Genomic DNA, 21954 nt, shown 5'->3' with positions numbered 1-21954 from the left:
CAGTTGGGAGACACGTGTGCCTAACTACAGGCAGTTGACGAGGTCTGTATCTTGTACTTGCACAAAGGAAGATACCACCAGCAGTTGTTCGAGCACCTTCTACTTCTGCAGTAGGGCACCAGGTTTACCCTGAACAGCCTTCATTCCTTCTGTATGACAGAGATGCTCTACAGGGGAACTCCCGTAGAACTGTAAGGGATCCCATGGGCCATCGAGCCCAGTCACATGCAGTTGTGGTAGATGCTGTATCCAAGAAATTATCCTTATGAAATTTTAACTTGTGCTTCCTTCGGGGGGGGGGGGGGAGTAGGTAACTAAAATAAGGACAAGAGGAAGGATATTGTGGACAGCAAGGCATAGTTCTGCACCCCAGATTACCATAGGTTTCCAATTTCATATGTCGATAACTTGAACTGTGCTTGTGCCAAGGCAAGCAGGATGGTTTCCATAGTGAGAACAGAACCTTTTTGATTCAGCTTAGTGTTCTGCTTTCTCTCAAGAAGCTAAGGACCTTTAAAGATGAAATCCTGCCAGCCCTTTGGGAACTATAACTCTTATTCAGCTCTTGCTCCTTGCTAGCTTCCTCACGTGCTTTTCAATGAAATTCCTTCATTGCGCTAAATTATCTGAACTCCCACCGAACTCTCACTCACATCACAAAGGGTTAAAAGTCAGGGGTAGCTTAAAATGATCAAGCTACGGCATCCATGACAAATGGAGCCTCATTGATGAGATTCCAGAGAATAGTTCCAGATGGCATAGCTGTGTGTAAAATACACAGCCAAGGACTCCTACCTGGATCTTTTGTCAGCAGGCATCTTAAGATCTGATGTCAAATAAGAGTTCTGCCTCAAAACTTTGCAGGGATGAAGGACAAATACTTGTTAAATGAGTCTTGGCAAGCTGTAAAGATTATGGAGTGATTGTTAGGGTATATTGGATATTTGTGGCTTAAAACACATTTAAGTTCTATGTTAACTGGTTGGTTTCTAGGAACTTGTTTGGCCTATTTTATTAAAAAAAGAAAAAAGGGGTGGGAGTGTTCTAAGAATTTCCCTTTAGATTTATAATGGTTGGTTTTGAAAGTCTGCTGGTATAGAGCTTGTTCTTAGATCACAAGTCACTATATAGAACAAACCTATCTGTAAGTTACTGGTGGGAATTGTAACAGGGGTCTTCAGCCCATCTCCTGGGACACCTGGATGAAAACAACTTTTGGGTAATGTGCTGGAAAGGAAGGTTTCCTTCTGACTAGTGATGGGTTGTTTGAAGGTAATCTTTCTCCTCTACCTACTGTTCTTGTTGGACAGGAGATAATATTTTGAAATCACTTTTTAAGTCCACCTTGCTAGATCCATGTGTTTTGTCTTTGAACTTTCTTATTCCTAGTCAAGGGAGAATAAAGTGGGTCCCTCCTTGGCAGCAGTTAGTCAATAAAATCTGAAATGATGCTTTCAATCACTTTGCAAATTTAGGCATGCTTTTAGGTATGTTCCAAATAAATTGGGGAACTCTAGAGTAGAAATGGTATGTGGGTATCAAAGAAGGAGCAAAGTACGTGAGCATGAAGAGAAAAGTTGGAGATTGCAGGTATAGGACTTGTCAGAAATGAAGTGGAAAATAGAGTGAAGAATGATTGACACCCTGTGGGGACAGATGGGCATGTTTTTGTAGTTTGCTCAGGTTCCACTTCTGCCTCTTTTATGCAAAGACACAGATCATTGGCTGGAGTAAATGGGTATGAATCTGCTGACTTCAGTGTAGCTGGACCGCTTCATGCCTGATGGGGACCTGGCCTGTATGTGAGACAGTTACCTAATGGAACTAGAAATAGTTCAAAAGCTGCTTCGATCAATTTTTGTCCTTTGAGCTTTTGATAAAAACAAAGTAGAATTAAAATTAAATAGCTAGATTTTTGTGGTTGCATTGTATAGATTTGCTGCTAGTGTTGTGTGGATGTCTGGAGGTGTTTTACTTTGTATTATTAGGATAGCTTGGGTCTTTATACCATGATGTTGTGTGGTGTCAAGACTGCCTCTGCCTGTGGAAGAGAGGATGCTGGAATTCTTTAGGCCTATTCAGGAGTGCACTGTGTATATTATGAGGGACATGGTGGTCTCATTTGAATAAACTGTTCATGGATAAGATCAACCATGGTAACTAGCCAACTTCATTGCAAAATCCAAAATTATGTGCACCTGCATTCTGCAGATTAGGCCACAGATGTCAAAAATGTCACTTGTAGCTCACAATCTCTTTGTTGCCAGCTACCAACTTGGGAATGAATTTTCTTTAAAAGGCAGCTTTCTGAGCTGCAGTAAATCTGTCCTAATTTTGAAGATATTTAAAGTCAAATTATTAAACAGCTATGTGTTTTAAAAAGTCATCCTGTTTTGGTTTTTCACCTTATGTAAGGGAGGGGAGAAAGTCCCATTTAGTCTGTCTAGACCGTGAAACTGGAATGCATTAATGCCATTCTGTTTTATAAGCTTGGCATTTGATACTCCAGAGAACACTTTTAAGAAGGGGGAAGAAAAAGTGCTGAAACACTCAGGTAAACAATCAAAATGCAGAATAGGGTATATGGATCTACATCATAACATCAGGCTTTAGTAAAATTTATAATGCATCTTATTTGGGGTGAGCTATTTGGCAGCTATTTTTTAACACTTGGCACTTATGTAATATTTTGCTATTTTTGCTTTGTTAATTAGAAAATGTAAGGTGAAGCCATCCTACTGAAATCACATGTTGATGCAAACATTATAAAAATACCAGCCTGTGGAGTGAGGAAGAGAAGGATTCACAGTTCTTTTAAAAACAAACTGGTAAATGTTGATATTAAAGGCACTGTTTTTACTGGAACTGAACTGTGAAATGACAGACAAAAAAAGATAGCGGCATGCACACACCTCTCCAGCCAGCATGGTATATAGGTGGTGGTTCCAAGTCAAGGCTGTTAAAGGACTGGCATGACCTTTGGAAATCAATGAGGGAGGATGGGAGAAGTAATCAGGGCCAAGTGTTCATGAACAGGAGAAAAATTGTCTGTTCTCTATGCTTCAGCAGCAATTTGTGAAGAGGTATCACTTGAGCAAAGGGTTGCATTTCAAAAGAGGATGCTGCAACAACGATGAGCTGTTAAATGCTGTGGTGTAGTGGTGGGGTGCTACGCAGCATGGTGTACTGGGTGGTAGTAGAGAGTTCAATTTATAAAGGCCAGTTAAAATTGCCAGGAGGGACATAGTCACCTTAGCAGTAACATGTTTATATTACCTTCTCCTTATAGTAAGGGCTTGATTGTGTGCATGTTTGTCTGCTCATTAAACAAATTGGGCAAAGGTCTGAGTTAGTCTCCCTTCTGCCTGGGCTCCTAATGTATTTGTACTACAGGGGATGCCACAAAATGTTTGTTCCTACCAGCTATGTGGTGAAGCATGCAGTTTCAGTCATGTAGTTGTGAGTGTGCCAGCACTAAAGCAGATGCTATGTGGAAATGCTTTATGCTTCTGTTTTATGTTCAGGAGAGGAACCAGGTATGCCTGTCTGTACTTCTGTATCCTCAGATAGAGAGACTAGAAAACACACTTTCGTTTGTGAATCTGTTGCTTTGATTGTCACGTGAGAAATTCGCAACTTTTTTCTTTCCTTATATGTGCAGATCTGCATAATCTATGCTGATTTTTTTGCTACTTAGTTGTCTCCTGTGAAGCAGAACTTGAAGGTGTTTTTAGTCAGACAGCTAGCTATAAAACAGAAGGTGCAGCTACACCATCTGGTTTTGTAATAATGTCCTATGTCATGCCAAGCAAGATTAGACTCTTAAGCTTGAACAGGAGATGTGCAGGTGATAGTTAGGTGTTCCAGTTAACAGCATTGCCAGTGCTTCCTTTTCAGCTGAAAAAGTGTTGGAAGGGTCAGTACCGTTGGCAGGACCGTCCTCCAGTGGAGGTGTGCAAACAAGGTCTGATCATCTGGTCACTTTGGCAAGCAGGAGGGGGAAAAAAGGAAATGCCAACTTAGAGGCTATATCATGGCTAATTAGGAAAAAATACTGCTCCTCTAAATTCAGTGTAAATTTTATTCAAGAAAGTATATTCATTCTGTGAGTAACAATCTTGCTCTTTATACAAGCTAATAATAGGTCCACCTGAGATCAAAGCTCCATGTGCTAAGGGTATTGTGCAAACACCCCGAAAACAAATTACAGTCTAAAGATGAGTGACATAGGATCAGAAGGGACACAAGGTTGTAGGGAGGTGAGGTGGCAGACTTGTAGCCACTCAGTGGGTCAGTGGCAGAGTTGATATAGGCAACTTTTGGTTTCTAACCCAGTGCCTGAGCTACGGGCATGTGTGCTGAATACTGTTGCTATGAATAATGACTTTTTCCAAAGAGAAGGGTTTGATTTCCCTAGTTTCAGAAAACTTGTGAAATCCTTCTTGGGGAGTAATGTGATATGTTTAAAATGCAACTGTGTTGGGAAACTGGAAACTTAGTCTCTTGAGTCATCAGTTGTGTAAATGAAGTACTCTGCTTGAAAGCTTTGGTCTAGGTCTTTACCAAAACTATTTTACAGCATTGTCATTGGTTTCTGCATCTAGATATGGTTAGATGGAAATCACTTCTATTGGCATGCAATGTGAATTCAGTTGACCTGAGAACCCAGACTGGCTTTCTAATTCAGTCCTGGCATTAGTGATTCTGTTGTTGAAGTTCACGTGATCTGTGAAGTGGAATACAGGATCTTCAGGGATCCAGTGGAATTTTTTTGTTAACCAATGATTTCCGTGCCTGGTAGAATGGGGATTCAACCTTGATCACTCTCTATGGTGCTGTTGAAAGATTCTGATGATCAGATTTTGCAGTTTCTGCACTGAAAATCTTTGTCAGCGGATTCATGGGGAAAAGGAAGAAGGTGCTAGTCCCTGTGTCAGAGTCCCATGGAAACATGTTTGCTGTTGTTCTCTTTCTAGATGGAACAGCAGTACTGTTAGACATCATGTTTTTAAATGTAAATGCTGAGTCAATCTGTCTCTCTGCAGGGTAGAACTCTCCTTTCTGACCCATCAGTCATCAGTGTTAGGCTTATCTGGGTCTACACTCAGTGAGCTGGACCTGGAAGGGATTAAGGTCATGCTACATGCTGCCATCATGTGAAATAAATGCAGGGCTGAGATCTTGGCTGCTTCAAGCTCTGCTTGCAGAGCAACATTTTTTCCTGGCAGCAAAGTGAGTAACTGATATGAGAAAGTATAATGCACACCTGGCTGTAAGCACTGGGACTAGAGGTAGAAGCTGGGTTTCAGGAAAGCACAGGCAATGGCATATCTACCTATCTGAACCACATAAAGGTGGAAGTTCAGATGGGTGGCTGGTTATTTTAGCATCTTACTGGGAGAGTTGCTCAGAGGAGCTTTTCTGGGGCCATCCTGTCTTCCATATTGCTCACTTCTGGGCCTGAATTACTTGGCTTATGCTCAGCCATCCAGTTTCAGGCTGTTAATATTAGCACATACACAACTCCCTCTGGGAAGGCCTTTCACTGCATGGACATTGTGCTCCAGCACTCTTTGAAGAAGCTTCCAGAGCCCTTGGATGACCATAAAAACTATTGCCTAGGAAATTAGGCAGCTCTTCATTAAGTGGCTTGTAGTTGGATTGTCTAGATTCATATTTGTCTTTAGGATCATGAGTGCTAACTCCATAGCTGCCTCGTTAATGTGCAGGTAAAGGTCATTGATGCCTTGTTTTTTTGTTTGGGGTTCTTTCCCCCTGCAGCTGCACGGTGCCTCTGGTACCTTTCAAAGAGGCCAAATGGTGTTTGCAATCTAAGTGGGTTTTGCTTTTCTCTTTGTAGATGCTGGCCAAAGCAAGTGTCGATTAGAGAGAGCTCAAGCACTGGAACAGGCAAAGAAGCCCCAAGAAGCAGTCTTCATCCCAGAATGCAATGAGGATGGATCGTTCACGCAGGTAAAATTTCTATTGGCTTCCTTCAGCCAAGCTCCCAGTGGCTGCAAGAGGTTCACTGTTAAGGCATGAGCCAAGTGATGATAGCAGCATGGGTGCACACTCTGAATCATTTACTCAAGTGAAAGTGTTGAAAGCTGGGGACTTGTGTAACTAACTGGAAGCTTTGATTCGCTCACCATACCTTAAAAGACACGCACATATGCAATGGCATCCATGTCCAGTGTAGCACAGAAACAAATGGCATCAACCTCCAGCTCAGCACAGAAACAAAAACAAGTTGCAAGGGAGGCCAATTTTTCCCTGAAAAGAGAAAAAGAGAAAAGGAGAAAAAGAAAAAAGAAAAAGCTGCAAAGAGCTGTGGCTCACACAGAACAGAATGGGCCAAGCTTCTTCTGCTGTTACTTGTGCTTCATCTATACCAGCAAAAAAGTGGTCTGTTGAGCCTCTTCCCTCTGCAGGGTACTTGTTAGTGACAGACTCTGCTTTCCTATTCTATGCCCTATTGTGGTTTGGGGGTCTGGCAGAGAGGCAAAGAGACTGCTTGCTTTGGATTTTTGATTCTTCACTGTTCACTTGCTGGAACTAAACGATGTGCTGGGATGGTAGGCTGTTTCATAATGCTGCTTCTCTGGAGAAGCAGTTATCTCAGGAGGTGTAGCAGAGGAGGCTTATGGTTTGTTGGTGTTTTAATATCTGTGAAAAATGAATAGCCAGTCCTGGTCACTGAGCATCCTTCAGAAATAGTTGGACTGGGAGAGATCCTACAGAATTCTAGAGAAGTTGAAGTAGTTATGGCAAAAAGAAAGCCCTCATGAAGAAGATTGTGAGAGGAAGAGTAGTTTGCTGAGGCAGGGTAGAAATGAAGAGTGATACTTGGTTCTGTTACCACTAGCATATTGAGTAGTGTCCCGGTGCTAACTGAACTGGGTGTTAAAAATGGCTCGTGCAGCTCCCTAACAGGTGGGAGGGGTATGCTGTCTGCTCAGTTTGGCATGCATCTCAAAAGCCAAAATCCTGCAACCCTGATGTCTTCTACTTTGTGAACTTAGGTAAATCACGCAACTTTTTTTGCTGTAGCTTCCCTATATCTAGCACTGTTCTAGAGATCTTGTGCCTCAGAGAAATTTTAGGATTCATTAGTTATTGTTTGCAAAGTCTTTTGAAGGGTAAAAAAAATAATTCCAAAATATAATCAATATTGGCTTCAAAAAGATGAGAAAGACAAAAAGCTTTGGGGTTGGTTCAAACGTTTTGTGATGCCTGGGGGAAGAGGAGAAGAAAGATTTTTTTGTGATAACCCACCAAAAATTTTTATTCCCCCCCTCAGCCTTACCCGCCCATTATCTGGTGTGTGGGAGTGTTTTTTTGTTTTGGTTTTGTTTTTTAATGGTGAAGTGGGAAAAGTTTTATCCATCCTGCCAACTTTGCATACTTCTTTGGAGCAGCATCATATTTGTGTACGGTGTGGACCATCTTGGGAAGGTGGGAGTAAGAGAAGGTGACTGCAGTTTCTTGCAGTCTATGCTCTCAATTGTTGAAATTTGATTTTGTGTAGAGCTGCTCAGGTTATGTTGGTACTGGAGGGGAATACTTACAAAACCTAGCACAGTGGGACAACTAAGTGTTCCATCTTAAACTTAATAGTTCAAGAAAAAAGGGGGAAGGAAAGCTGACTTTCCAATGTCTCGTCAGCTGTCCTTCAACCTCTTGGAGAGTAAAGTAGGGGGTGCAGGTGAAATTTCTATCCTAATAAACTGGACTGAGTGCAGTTGATAAAGTTTTGTTTCAGACAGGTTTATTTGGAAGGTTGGTACCAGTGTCTGGATTGTGGAGCAGTTGCTGGGCTTTTTTCCTGCACGTTGCCTGGCCAGTGTGGGTTGCCAGTGGAGGGGCAGCATGAAACTGCTTACAAAAATTGTGTGTTTTCAGCTGGCAGCTAAGCAACATTTCGCATTCTTTCTCTGTTCGGTCCTATCTGTGAACACTAAAATGCTTTTGTTTTACCTGGCATGATGAAGGAAGCCTCTGATCCCTTTGTCGCTGGAATTAACTGAAATTCTTATCATTCCTTGGATTGTAAAAATACTCCATGTTCCATATACCTCAGGAACCAGCTTCATTGTTTATATTGCAGCATTTAAGGTCATTGTCCCTGCATAAGATGTGAATCAAAAACAATGTCTGAGGAAGCTAACTGGTTTCAACCTGCATTTGAGACAAATATTTCCTTTAGCTTCTGGTCCAAATTAATTAAACTTTGATTTTAAAAGGATGTATAAAAATTAGAATTTTGGTGAACAGTCTAAACAGTTTTTGCTTCCAGCAACTCATTAATAGATCTCATCTGGTGGAGGTGGTTTGGATACTGCATCTCTTGTGCAGAGAATTGGCACCCCTGGGTTCTGCTCTGCAGGGAAGCTGTGTAGGCCAGTTCTTGAAGTCCCTGAGGCCTTGCTGAAGTCGGCTCTGAACTGTTATTAGTTTATTCTGGTTCAGTACCCAGAGAGTTGCTCCATCCAAACTCCAAAATATCAGTTGGGAAGTCCAGAACAGAGCAGCATCTCTCAATGAAGTTTCTAGGAGAAATACCCACCACACTCTTCAACCTCGAATCCCCATCCCAACAAGAATCTAAGCAGATGCATACACTTCAGGGTATACGCTGTATGTAGAGTTGGTTAGGGAAATTTTTTCAACAACTTCCCCCCCTTCTGTGTAACTGTTATTGGAGGAATATTTTGGGTAGAAGAAAAATTCTGATCAGAGCAGAAACAAAGATGCGTGCATATATTTAGAATATCAAATGTCTTAACTGTTACAGCACTCGCTCAAGATGTGGATGACTTGCTTTCAGGTCTTGAGCCGAGCCTCTTTTTTTGTAGATGCATATACAGTAGGTGTTCAGGCCCACATCATCGTCCTTGCCATCAGACTTCAGAAGATCTGGGGTTTTGTCTAATTGTTGGAAATTCTTTAAAGTTTTGCAGGAGTGAAAAACACTAACAGTGCAGGTTTGGGAGCTGCATTTGGTAGCAGTAACTGTATGTTCACAGAACCTGCTTGGTCTTAACCAGATGGAACTGTTGCTTTTGTGGTTTATCATCATCCTCTTGATTAGAAACTAAATTGCAGTCGCTATTGGTAAACGCTGAAAGCAGCACTAAGTGAGGCTGTTCCTCTGAAAGCAGCTCAAGTCTGCCCTTTCCAGCTCCTGGAATTGCATGCAGTACAAAACTGTGTGAATTTGGGGCTGGATCCACTGCAAATTGGATGGGGCTATAGGGTGGTGAAGAGAACATAGCTACTCTCCTGTTCTGTGACCGGCAGCATGTGCTGCATGGGGCAGCAGCTGCAGAGGGGAGACCATGCTTGCCTTATCTCCTCCTGCTTCCCTGCAGGGCAACTAGCTCTGGCACCCAACAGTTAGATGTGGTAACAAGTGTGAAAGGGAGGAGGGCCTGAAGGCAAAGACCTTGGTTTGGCTTGCATTTAAACCCTGCATTGGAGAGACATCCTGTGTGTCTTAGACTTGTATAATCTGTCTTTTTTTCATTGTCTGTAAAATATAGACTGAAAAGGAGTGTTGCCACTGATTCTATTGCTTGGATTGCCAGTTTTCCTAGGCATGGCTAGTTATAATGGGTTTGGTGTATTGCATGAAGAGGAGCAGGAACCTGTCAATTCACTGTTTTTTCCATAACTGTTTCTATGTATCATGTGTGTTGCTTCCCTTATTCTGGGAGCTTGTGTATTGCAAAGATGTTATCAAATCCTTCTTTAGCACTGCTTACACATCTAAAAATGTGGCATGGATTTGCAACATGGAAGAGGTGGTGGCATTGTAGGCATGATGGGATGACTGTAAATGGGAACAGGCCTGGTGAATTGCTCTGGAATTGCTATTTCTTTATATTTCAGCCTGTGTGGGGAATATTACTTCCTATAACAAAAGCTCTCTGCACTTAGCCCACAGTAATATAAGCATGCAGATAAAATTTGAGTTATTCACAACATAAGAATGTTTGTTTGCTATGAGTAATTTGATTAATTGTATAAAACTGAGGTCATGTACTGTTGTGCAAAATTGGACATGACTAAAACCAGTTTCTGCTCCCAAGACTTGCTCTATCCTTTTTGCTTGTTATGCTGTATTTTGCATAAATGCCATTCCCTTTCCATGCTGCACTTAACCTGCTGTGATCTGTTCTTCATAAACAACAGGCTTTATTGGGTAATCTGCACACTTTCTTATGCTGCCTAGTGCCGTTGGGCTTGTTGCCATGGGCTGAGAGAGACTTGCATTCTTCATAGTTTTTCCCCAAGCAGTTTTTTAGAAAAGGTTGCTGAGGTTTGAAACGGGATCCATTTCAGTCAGATTAATATGAACATGAATAATGTTAACCCTGCTTTGGGGGTGTAGTTTCATGGGGCTTTGTGGTGTCTTGCTATTTGCCACCACCTTCTGTCTAGCTGTGGCTTATTTTCCTTGCAAGTCTACATACAAGTGGCTGAGAGCAAGTCTCCTTGGAGAGTTTCTTAGAGTTTAGGGCTCTGAAAACTGCAGCTGCTGGTGCAGTTACGATGCAGCACTGAGATTTCTCTTAAAGCGAGTGCATCAGTCAAACCTACTGACTTATGACGGGATCAGTGAGTGGGCTGACTTTGTCACAGCAGTTTTCTGTTATCAGATAGCTTCCAGAGCACTCCCACATCTGGTAATACAAGTCTGTTTGGAAAGAGTGATCTATATTATGGTCCACAGCAATAGTTTCATTCTGTGCTATGCTAATGCATGTACAAAGTACTGCTTTCTCCAAAGTCCCACGAACAGACCCCTTTCTAAAGACATGGGGAACCCTCTCAGCGTTCAGTGTGACTTCGTCACAGACCTGTGATCCAAGTCTGTTCCTCTGCATTGGCTAGTGTAGCATGATGCTGGGCAGAATTACAAACTCATTTCTTAATGCAGCACGGTGCTGCAGGGCACTGTGTAGACATGTCCCACATTCCCTGGATGCTGTCTATTATTCCATTATTCAGTGCTCATACTCTAGCAATACTAAGCTCTCAAGGACTTAACCTCTCCTTTCAGAAGGAAAGAACACAGTCTGTCTTGCTAGATTAAAGAAACTCTTTCTTCATAAAGAATCTGGATTTTAATTAGTAGGTGGTCCTGGCTTTTTTTTTAATTAAAAGACATCCCTTCTATAAAAGATTGTAGCTGGAGCTGTCTCTGAATACTGCTCTGCAGATTTGTTTCCTATTTACACACTTGCTTTCTTCCTGCAGTTCTCATTGTGCTTCTCATTTGCATATTGAGCTAAAGATAACCCATGGATGGGTAAGGAGGTAGCAACTTTAGTTATATACAGCACTTCTTCAAAGTACCACCAGTCAAGAGAGCAAAGGAACAGATTTTCAAAGCAGGAGTGGACATCCCTTAAGGAAAGTGGCAGTGTAAGATCATTCTCAACTTTAAAGGGTCACATTCTGTGTCGGAAGCAGAGAGCCTCTCTTGAGAATCCCTCTCCTAAGCTAAAAATGATGTGGGTGCCCGAGTGTGTGTTGGGAGTACCCTTGACCATGGCTAAGATTCTTTTGCCACAAATCACTTCTTTCTCTGGTTATATGAATAGTGAAATGCCTGTGGAGCAAGCATTTCTTGAATGGTGCATAGGCTTGAGGGAGGTGGCTGCTGCATAAAGCCCTGGTGGGAATATTTGTCTGCACAACATCATTAGGGAAGAATTAAATGTGAGCAGGGAACAGAAAAAGTGACAAAAATGTTTTAATGGGTTGCAGTCCCAAAGAAGCTCAAACTTAAGATGCAGACCGATTCATAGCTCCCTCAAATTGTCTGTAAAGGCAAGGCAGGCTTCTGACAATAGTCAGCTGACTTAATCTAGTAGAAAGTATGACAAGATCCAGGGTCTAAGCAGTACAGCAAGACATTTAATCCAGAAAAGAGGCATCACCACTTAATTAGGATAAATAGCCATTAGGCCAGTGTGCCAATTGTGTGCCACTAACTTGGATTCAGAGGACTTTCTAGATGAGCCTCAATGGCTTGAACAAAGGAAAGGCTTGATTAAAGAATTGCTGGGTGACACTGGATTGTGCTCTCTGGGTCAGACCAGCTAACCTACTGGCTCGGAACAATTTATTTAACTGTTTTTACAGTGTTTACAATGAGCACCTGGATAGAGCCAGGGTTTGGAGCCAAGCCTCTTGCTGTGAGTGCAGGCAGTAGCTCTGCTGTCTGCCCTCCCTCACCCTCAGCAGAGCCATTCAAAAACTGGATGTGTTTTTTCTTTTCTCATAGAAGTATTGTTTTGAATGCAGAAGGAATGTTTTTCTTCCTTTCTCCTCTCTGCCCTCCATTATGGAAGGAGCCAGGGAATGTTTGTCTGATCTGTGATGGGATAGGAATTGGTTACCAAACTCTTCATCTGAACAGCAGTGAAAGACTAGTCTGAGTGTTGCTGTTCCTGTGCTCAGCCCAGTGCTTGTCCAAGGCGGTCTCAAGCTTCTTGCAGCAAACTTCTGCTTCCTGTAACTCCTTAGAGACTGGTTTCAGCCATCACAGAGTTACTGCTTTGCCCCTGTTCTCTCCCTCATACTTGTGCATGCAACTTCTCTCCCATTTCCAGTTCATCTTTTGGAAACAACCTCTTGATCCTCCGTTGTCAAATGGCTGTAAAGGGATGCTGCTGCTTGCTTGTTGAGAAGCTTTGGACTGCTTGGGAATCTGATTCTGGCGTTGCCAGTGAGATACTGAAGAAACCCAAGCAGCAGCAGCTTTTTCCCCTCAGGAAATTAAGAGGCAGAGTAGTCTGCCAGTGACTATAGTTCTAACGTCTTCATACTGTAATGAACTTGATGAGAGCAGGTGTTTGTTCATGTGGCTGGTGGCTAGTATGTTAGCTGCTGTTTGATTTCACATGTCGTAATGGCGGGGGGGAATAGAGGAGCTGCTGCTACACTTAATTTGGGCAATGGTGGCAGGGCAGCTTTTGCTGGGTTTGTCCCTCATACTTTTCATCCTTCGATTGAGGGAGTCGAGATGGCATATCTCCCACCCCTGAAAAATAGGAACAGTGTTGTCCTGCATGATCAGGGATTCGGGTGCTTGTGGGGCTTTAAACTGAAGTTTGATTTTTTTTTTTGAAAGTGTAGATGTTAATGGGGAATCTGTTGGTAGACCTCAAATGATTTGCAGGTTTTATTTCTCTGATTCCCTATTATGTAACTTAAAATGTTCAGCTGTTGGACAGGTGTATGTTAATTTGAGATGTCAAATTCTATCTGTCATGTGCCTTTCCAGCAGTAATGAGGGTTCTGTAGCTGCAGCTTAGTTAGCAATCAAGTTTTTTATATACAAAATTGATAATGTATTTTCTCTGACACAGTGCTTAGCTTTAGAAGACTGAGAGCCAAAAGAAGTCAAACACACTTTTTGTAACATGTATTTTGGTAGAGCCTAAATTACTCTAACTGAAGATTAGATCTGTGCAGTAAACAGGTGTCACTTTTACATGATTACTCTTCTGATTATAACAGTATTTAAAAATCTTGCTACTATAGGAGTAGGACTAGAATGAGGTTGAATTTCAGGTAGAAGACTTAAATGTGATTTAGAAACAAACTCAAACCTAAGATCATTGGAAACTCATTAGAAAAATTTAAAGTAAACACCTGAATTTTCAAGATTCCTTACTGTAGGTGCTTTGGAATTGCTGACATATTTTACAGAATTTGTGTTTACACACAGTGTTTAGAAATGGTACTGGATCCAGCCATTGCCTTTACATTTTTTTCAGTGCCATACCAGTGCTATGTAACTGATTAAAACTATACCCTTTTTTTTGTTCCCAGCCTTTAGGCTGCAAACTCTAGGCTGTAGGCCACTATTGTTATGACACCTAAATATGCTGAGACCTGGTCAGGTATCATGGTGAAAGGTAGCATCTCAACATGAAGATATTCAGGAAAGCCAACTGCAGTGATTTTTTGAGGTTTCTGAAGCGTCTGTCCTTCATGGGTAGTTGTCTGGCCTTTAGGATAACTGCTGAGATTTTGTTGCTGCTATTATCCATAGTAGGGAAGTCCTTTGGTGCTGCAGTGGAACACGTGGTTGTTAAAGTGCTGTCAATCTGAGCCTTTTTTTTTTTTTAAAAGGCAGCAGGGGTGAGAGGGTCATGGGATACCAGTCCACAGAAGACCAGCATTCATTAGCTTAGTTATTTACAAAATTACTTCACTTTTATGGATGTAATGTGCTTGGCTTGCATAAATGTGTGTATGTAATTGGTAGCTCTCCATTGAGATGAGTTGCATAATATGCTCTTAGTTAATGCATCTATCCTGAATTTATGTCAATACATTTTTTGGACACCTCTGCCATGTAGCTTGTTGTTTTCTGAAGGCTTGGCTGAAGGACTATCAAGTCACCAACACTTGAATTCTTTAAATGCTGGGTATGCTGGTTTTTTTTCTGTAATGTAACATGAAATGTTCTTGCTCTATGAATTTGAGACCCTATCCTGGAATTTGGCTTCATATCTGGGTAAGATTTTTACAATTAATGCTCAGATGTAAAGACAGCTTCTTGTGCTGTTGGGACTGCAATAATGTGTGTGTGATCAGCAAAGATAAACATTAAACACAGAAACCTAAGCAGTTCCATCACACTTGTTTTGAATATGCAATTGATTAGATTGAGCAATAAGAAATACTTTGCAACTTGATTATTGCTAATTATATTCATAGTGCTTTTGAGTAATTTGCAATCAATTTTGTGATATATTGAGAGAATAAAAATGAAAGTGTGCAGATAGCAGCAGTGACAGTGACTTTAGTAACATGGGTACATGAGATTATTGTTGATTTTTGGCTGCTAAAAGTGAATTTGCTTGAGGCAAAATGATCACTGCACTTTAGTAAAACCCAAGATAAACACATGGTACAGTGTTATAATTGCTCTTAGATCATGTTTTATGTGATACTCAAAGCCTTTTAAAAAGACTGTTAAGTCTCTGAACAAACTCTGCTACTTTAGGGAATCGGAGCCAGCTGTCAGCAAGGGGGAATGACTGTTCTAGCTCTGAAGGATCCCAAATGAAGGGAACGGTACGAACACTCCATCACTCTTCTGTGTGGAGAGGACTGGAATGGGAAATCAGCGTCAATGAGCTTGCTTGGAAAAAGAGAGAATGGACAGAATTCAATTTACAAGTAAAATAAAAAGGCAGTTTCTGAAGTGATCTCATTTCATGGCTTTTTTCAGAAATGTGTTGAAGCAGTCTCTAGCTTATACTAATGTAGGCATTTCTATACCATTTCAAGGTGCTGGAAGCACTGATATGCACACTCAACCACAACTGAAAGTGTGGCTAGAATCCTAGAAAGAATTTTGGAAACTGTTAGTATTTACAGATACCTGTATGATGATCATTTACTTGTGTCTCAAGGGAAGTCAAAAGGCATCCTGAATTTCATCGAAATGCTTGATCACTCTGTGAAAGCTGAGGCAAAGGCCATAATTAGATTTATTAAGCTGGATGAAACTATAGTGCCACTGAACTAATATCTGCATAGATGTTACTAAGATAAATCCCGATCTAGCAGACTCATCTATTCTCACTTTAGAGGTCCACATCTGAACTAGTCATTTGGTGTCCTTCTGTGGTGAAGGAAGGAACTGGGTGACTCTAGATGTTCGGTTCAGATGTAGAGCTTTAAAGTTAAGCAAGATAACTCTCATGCTCTGTACCTTTTGGCTCATTAGAGCCTTCATGAAATGTTCTTAAGTCCTTGTCAATACACAAAGAGCAAGCATGTTGGATCTTGCTCCTGCTGCCTAGGTTGACATAGTAACAGGAGAGAGCTTAAATCTATCTGGAGAGGGTTTGTTAACGTAACAAGTCAGTGCTGCGTTTTTCCAGCCATGTTTACTGAACAAAATGCTTTCGAAATGCCTGCAGAACGCTGTTCTTAAGCAGTGGCTGTGGAATTGGGCCAGGGTGGCCTTTCCTTATCCCAGCTGGGATGCAGTGGGACAACTATTTAATGGTAAATAGTAAATGGGATTTAGTAGAGGGTGGAATGAGCTGAGACACAGCTGCTGCATCCCCAAACTGAAGTGTTCTCAGCTGACTACTTGTAACTTCTTTTGCCTCCTGAATTGCAGCTAAGGGAGTTGGAGTAGGGGAAATAACCTTTCTTCGGGGAGGGAGGTGAGGGGAAAAAGAAAAGATAATGATATCACTGTTCTGTGTGACCTCCCCACTCTGAAGCATGTGTTTGTGATGCGTCTGGGTTGGGACTTCCACTAAGATGCTGGATTATAATAAGTGGTGGGTGATAGTGTGAGAAATGAAATGCCTGCTCTTTGTTTTATCAAACAGGTGCAGTGCCATACCTACACTGGATACTGCTGGTGTGTGACACCTGATGGCAAGCCTATTAGCGGCTCTTCTGTACAGAACAAAACTCCTGTATGTTCAGGTACTGTGGGAGTTGCTTCAACAAATACTAATTTGATAACTGAAGGGGGCTGGGGAGAATGCATCCTGTTCAGAGTGATGAATCTTTTCAGGTGACTTGGCCAGTTTACCAGACTTAACACTGCAGTTGTGCTTGTATCTCCCTGTGTGTTTGCTGGCGTTTGGAAGCTGCAAGAGCTTGGACTGTGGGATGTCCACCCTGCAATTAGGGTACACTAGACACTCCTGCAAGGCTCACTGAGAAAAACCTGAGGTAACAGTCTGTGGTAGCCAAGGCAAGAGTTGCAGTGTTGCTGTGTACACCAAAACCAAAGATTCCCATAACAGATGAGGAGTTGTTCCCATGAGCTGTATTTTAAAGAAGTGGTTCTCGGGCTGTATTGAGTAAGCTATGGAGTCATTTTGCTTGCAGAGTGACTTCAGTTAAGTTAGATAAGGTGGTTCTCTGAGAAACTAGTAGTTGACTACTAGCCCCCAGATCTGGAGTCCTGCTGTTATAATGGATTCGGGTCTTCTGATCATGTTGCTCAGTTCCAGGATCCCCATGTTTGTGTCATGGGGCTGGACAGCACTGGGCTTAGCACCACAGCTCGCAAGAAGGAGGTCCAGAGCCAGGCTGTTACTCGTGGGTTTATTAAGTGATGTGCTTCTGGGCTCGCAGCCTGACACTGCTCTGTTACCCTATGGTTTACTGAGCCCAAATCCATCATTTTCCGTACTTGAGAGTGATGTTTGTTTTTTTTCTCCCCACCATTCAATATGGCAGCCCACAGCTCAAAGGGGATGAGGCTGGGCTCTAGATTTTCATATGATCCTGCAGTGTTTGCCCTTCAGATGTGAGCACGACAGCAGTCAAACTCTTGGTTTTTTTAATCCTTCTCACCTTATTCAGTGCCTTCTTGGCTGTAGTGTGTTTTGTGGTAATAAGCAAACATGGTGACTTGCGTGAGGGTTTGACTTGAGTGGGAGAACTGTCTGGGAACTGGTGAGTCAGTGTAGCTTGAGGGGATGCTTGGTGTTTCACAGGTACATGGGAAAAAAAAGAAGATTAATATCCTGGTTTTGTGTAAGGTGAAATGCTATAGTAATTTGGTTTAAACCTTAGAATATTACTTTCTTCCACCATTCCCAGTATATGGTTTTGGTAGGGCATGTTTCAGAGTTTTGCTAATCTGTTCATTTAGTCTTGAGCTGTTTATAAAATTGTGTTACCAGGAAAGTAAACTCATGGTGTATTGTAGGACATGCAGATGTTAGGCCTATGACGACTAATATTTGGTATGTGCTTCCTACTTGTAATTCAGCAGTAGATCTGTGATGAACTGATCTGCAAGTGAAAGTGCCTGGGCAATAGAGTTTACACTGAGAGTTTGTCTTGACCAGACTCTTGGGCCTGTCAGAGCTGCCTCCTTTGGAGCTGACTTTTGATCCATGTTTCCTGAAGGATCAGTAATCACTGGAACTATTTAGTAATGGTGCATGGAAGAATTGGTTTCCTGGGAATAAAGCTATTAAAAAAAAGCTTGTCATAGATTTTTGTACACTTTGGTAATGGATTTGTTCAAAAAGCTTATCAGTTCAAGTTTTAGTGGAAAATTGTGTGATGAAGCACTAAAGCAAACTGCAGAAACAAGTGTAGAATCATATCTTATGTGAAGATCTAAGTTATATTAAAAAGTCCAAGACGTGTTCTATTCAAGTACATGCTGGATCTTAGTGTCCTTTTTCAAACAGCTGGGGATGTTCAGCGGTTGGTTGAAATCCATTTTCTACAAATTGTCCCACTTAATCCCTTTCCTTTTCCTTTAGAATACTGCCCCTTGCATTCCCTGCACACTCTCCCCACCTGTCTTTGATTTGTTCTTCCTGACATTTGCAAATGAAAGAAGTGACTCTTATTGATCTTTCCTTCTTGCCCGTGGATTTATTCCAGGTTTCTTACTAGCACACTGCTCTGAACTCTTTCAAATCACTGGATCCAGCTACTAAAGATTTCTTGTTTACCCTAATCCTGATTTAACATCTTAATGCCTAAAACCTCCTTATGCTATCCCAGAGAGCCACAGGCTCTCTGAATCCTAAACTGAGCTGTTGGCAAGTAAAACAGACACTTTGTGGGTTGAGATATTGACTGTATTAATGTAACATTACATGTTCTGTGTGATCATGCAGCATCTAAATAGATGTCTTTTTTTTTTCTTTCTTTTTCCTCCCCTTTAGGTTCTGTAACTGATAAACCATCAAGCCAGGGTAATTCGGGAAGGAAAGGTGAGTGAAGTCCTGTGCTTCAGCAACTTGCTTATAACAACAGCTGCCCAGCCAAGTCCTTGAGATAACTCTGAACCTGGGTTCCTAACCAGCTTGGTGTGTGGGAGGTTTATGTGCCTTTAGACCTCCCCCTTCAGTAGGAGGAATAAGATGACAGTCTCTTTGTGCACCACCCTGTGGAGTAGAAAATGGTGTGTTCTGCTCTATGCTCATCAGCTGAGATGTAGTACATGAAAGCAGAGCTTCCCAAAGGGGTGTCTGGCACAGAATAACCTCTGCTTGTTCACCTTGAAGTTAACTACTGAGCATTTCTCAGTAAAATCCCTAGAGATTAGGAAGGCTATCAATATGACTAGTACACTGGGAGTCAGGAGTGCCGATGTCATGGTTGTGGCTTTATATGCATCGAAAGGCGGGTGTTTTAACAGAGTATAAAACCCTCTGGCCAGCTGGAGCAGTGCTGGATTAAACCCTAGCTGTGCTTGGAAACCTCACTCTTTTGTGTGTTAGCCATTGGTCCTCCTTCTTTACGCTCCTTTCTTCAGTCCTTGCCTTTCCTGAGCAAGGCACTAGGTGTGTCATCATTCTCCTTCTCCTGTGTCTATCTGTAGCCCTTCTCTGTGTCCTCTAATTTGCATTGATTGAAATAGTCTTGGGAGGGGTGACCACTGAAGTTATACATTGAGCAGTCAAGTTTGTCTTTTAGGCCTTCTCCACACCCCGATTTTCAACGCTTCTCCCCTCTACCCCTCATTCAGAGCCAACTTTGAGTTTGTCTCCTTACTACAGGAAAACAGTGCTGAATGCATCCTCACTCCTGCTGGTGAGGATGAAGACTGTTTCCTGGGAGAAGTTCCTGTTTTGATATCTGAAGCACGATTTTTACTGCTATGTCTCTAAACCAATTATTCCTGACACTTCAAAATGCAGGAAAATGCCTACCTTGATGACAACACTTTAATTTGAAGAACATCTTCCATGCTGGAACTGTCAATCCAGTCCTGAAAACGTTTAACAGGAATTAGATTGCTATGTTCAGAGCAGTGATTCATTTTGAGCATATCTGCTCTCCAGTCTATTGGTTGTGTATAGTAGCTTAGGAAAAGGTAGGGAGAAGAAAGATGTAAGGAAAACTACTTAGTTAAGACTGAATGCTAAAGCCTGCTTCTTATTTTAGATAAGGCTATGTCTCTGTAAACTTGTAATTATGTGTTAATGTATAATTGGCACCTGAATGCATTGTTGTTATTCTGTTAATGCAGTCATTGCTGGTCTAGCTTGAAGTACAAGCAAATCAAGTAGCTCTCGAAATCCGCATTGTTTTTGAGTGGGGGTTGTTTGTAGGCTTCCTACCTGAGTAGTCCTAGTCTGTTCTTCTAGAATTGGAAGAATTTCATAAGAAAGAGGAGCAAAAGGAGAAAACATCTGAACATGTTTTTCCCACTTCAGTCCCTTTATTAACTCAGAGGTTGGAACATGCAAAAAGAGAACTGTAAATGCAATGAATGAATCTAAAATTTGTAATAGAAATTGATTCTTCTTGGTGCTGCCTGTGGCATCCTGTTTCAAGAATGGTACACTCAGTTACATGGCTGCAGAAACATCCTATGCAGTAGCTTTCAAGAAAAGGAGAATGTTTCCCTTTGGGCCAGCATGCTTCAAGCAATCATGTAAACTTTGTCCCCTCCAATTCCAAATGTGTTGATATCTGTTGGAAGCCCCTGCACAAGCCACTTTTTTCTAACATGATGAAGAAAGGCCAAATATTTGTGAGCAATAAATAAATAGGTCTTTTAAAATCAAGAGGGCTTTTAGAAGCTGAAATAATTTGGTTTAAAATTTGATGGACTTAGCATTACTTTTTTGGCTAGTGATGAATGCCTAATCTAAAAATGAATTTGGCTTTCTTATCAGTGTTTTTTCTTGACTTAAGTTGTCTTGATTCAAAATTCCAATATTGAGTCCTGTTAGGAAGTTGGAACCAAGAACAGCCTGGCTTCCTTGAAGCAAGGTGGTCGCTGGAAGTCTGGCTTCTCTGAAGACTGGTGACTAGCCAGCGTGCATATAACCATCCATTCTAGCTGAGTGTTCAGACTCTTTTTGCAAAGATTGCTCTTTGCAAGAAGACAAAAAGGGCAAGATGAGGAGGGGTCGAGCAGGAACTGGGTCAGTGATGACCTTTCTGTTGCAGAGGCACGTCTTGGAAGCTTCTGACATCAACTTTGAGCAACTGCCATCTAACTCAGGAGCTTTTGGACTTTTCCCACTGCACAGCAGACTCCTCTCCATCCCTGGATGAGGGTCTCTGAGTCAAAAAATATTATCTGGCACAGAATAGGCACTCTCAGGAGGAAGAGGAATAGCTAAGACTCTCAAAAGTGATTTCTTTTGTCCCATTCATAAAGGAATGTAAAATATGGAGCTAATAAACTTTGTGTGATGCTTTCAAGTCTTCAGGGCAAAATAGTTTTTTGGATGGAGGCTGCTCTGCCTTGGAAACAGTGCAGATGGGTAGGCTTAAGCTGTTGGGTAATAAATGAAAAGGAAGATGTTACTAGCATATTAGCTCTCCTTTATAAGAGACAAATTAATGTTGGAAGGAGAGAAGGGCTGGTTATCAGTAATAACTCTTTCTCCAAATATTTTGGCCTCTCTTCCATCCTGTTTAGCCCTAGTTTCTGGGGTCAATAGGTATGATGGGGTCACCAGAAGATGTGAGGTAACATGTGATTCCACTCACAGGCGCTCTCACTACTGATGAAAAGAAAATTAAATGGCTTTATCGTCACGTGGCTTGGCATGTAGTTCCAGAAGTGGCTCTGTGGAGCTTTCTGCAAGAAATCCTTTTTATTTTTAAATCCATGCTCTGGTTGCCTATGTTTACATTGCTGCTATTGCTGTATGATGCAATGCCAGTTACTCATACAATTTGCCCTGTAAGGTAATTTAAATCAAATTAAATTGGCACCAAACTTAAAACTTTAAAATAGAACGTATTGATTTTGTTCTGTGTCTGAGAAGTGCTCTGCTGGAAGGCAGAGCAGACCTGGGCCAGGGTAGATGGAGGCGTGGTTGTATGAGGTGGAATGGAAACCCAGGTTCTCCAGAACATGCTCGGTGTGCAGACTTTGCAGCTCAGACATTTACCACTGTTCTTTCTATGATGAATTCAGCCTGCAAGTGAAGAACAAGTTTCCAGGACCTTTGT

At 41.7% G+C, this 21954-nt stretch overlaps 1 protein-coding gene across 6 annotated transcripts in view; it reads left to right on the top strand.

Moving 5' to 3' along the window:
- SMOC1 (SPARC related modular calcium binding 1) overlaps positions 1–21954 on the top strand; it is a 135205-nt gene that overhangs the window by 46375 nt on the left and 66876 nt on the right. For all 6 annotated transcript variants that reach the window (XM_075502907.1, XM_075502911.1, XM_075502910.1 and 3 more), the window contains exons 3-5: positions 5861–5973; positions 16380–16479; positions 18699–18746. In XM_075502907.1, coding sequence (XP_075359022.1) covers positions 5861–5973; positions 16380–16479; positions 18699–18746 — 261 coding nt within the window. The remainder of the gene's footprint in view (positions 1–5860; positions 5974–16379; positions 16480–18698; positions 18747–21954) is intronic.

The sequence above is a fragment of the Mycteria americana genome, chromosome 5 (assembly GCF_035582795.1).
Source record: "Mycteria americana isolate JAX WOST 10 ecotype Jacksonville Zoo and Gardens chromosome 5, USCA_MyAme_1.0, whole genome shotgun sequence".
NCBI lineage: Eukaryota > Metazoa > Chordata > Aves > Ciconiiformes > Ciconiidae > Mycteria > Mycteria americana.
The sequence above is the reverse complement of the archived record's forward strand: the minus strand, read 5'-3'. Positions and strand labels throughout refer to the sequence as shown.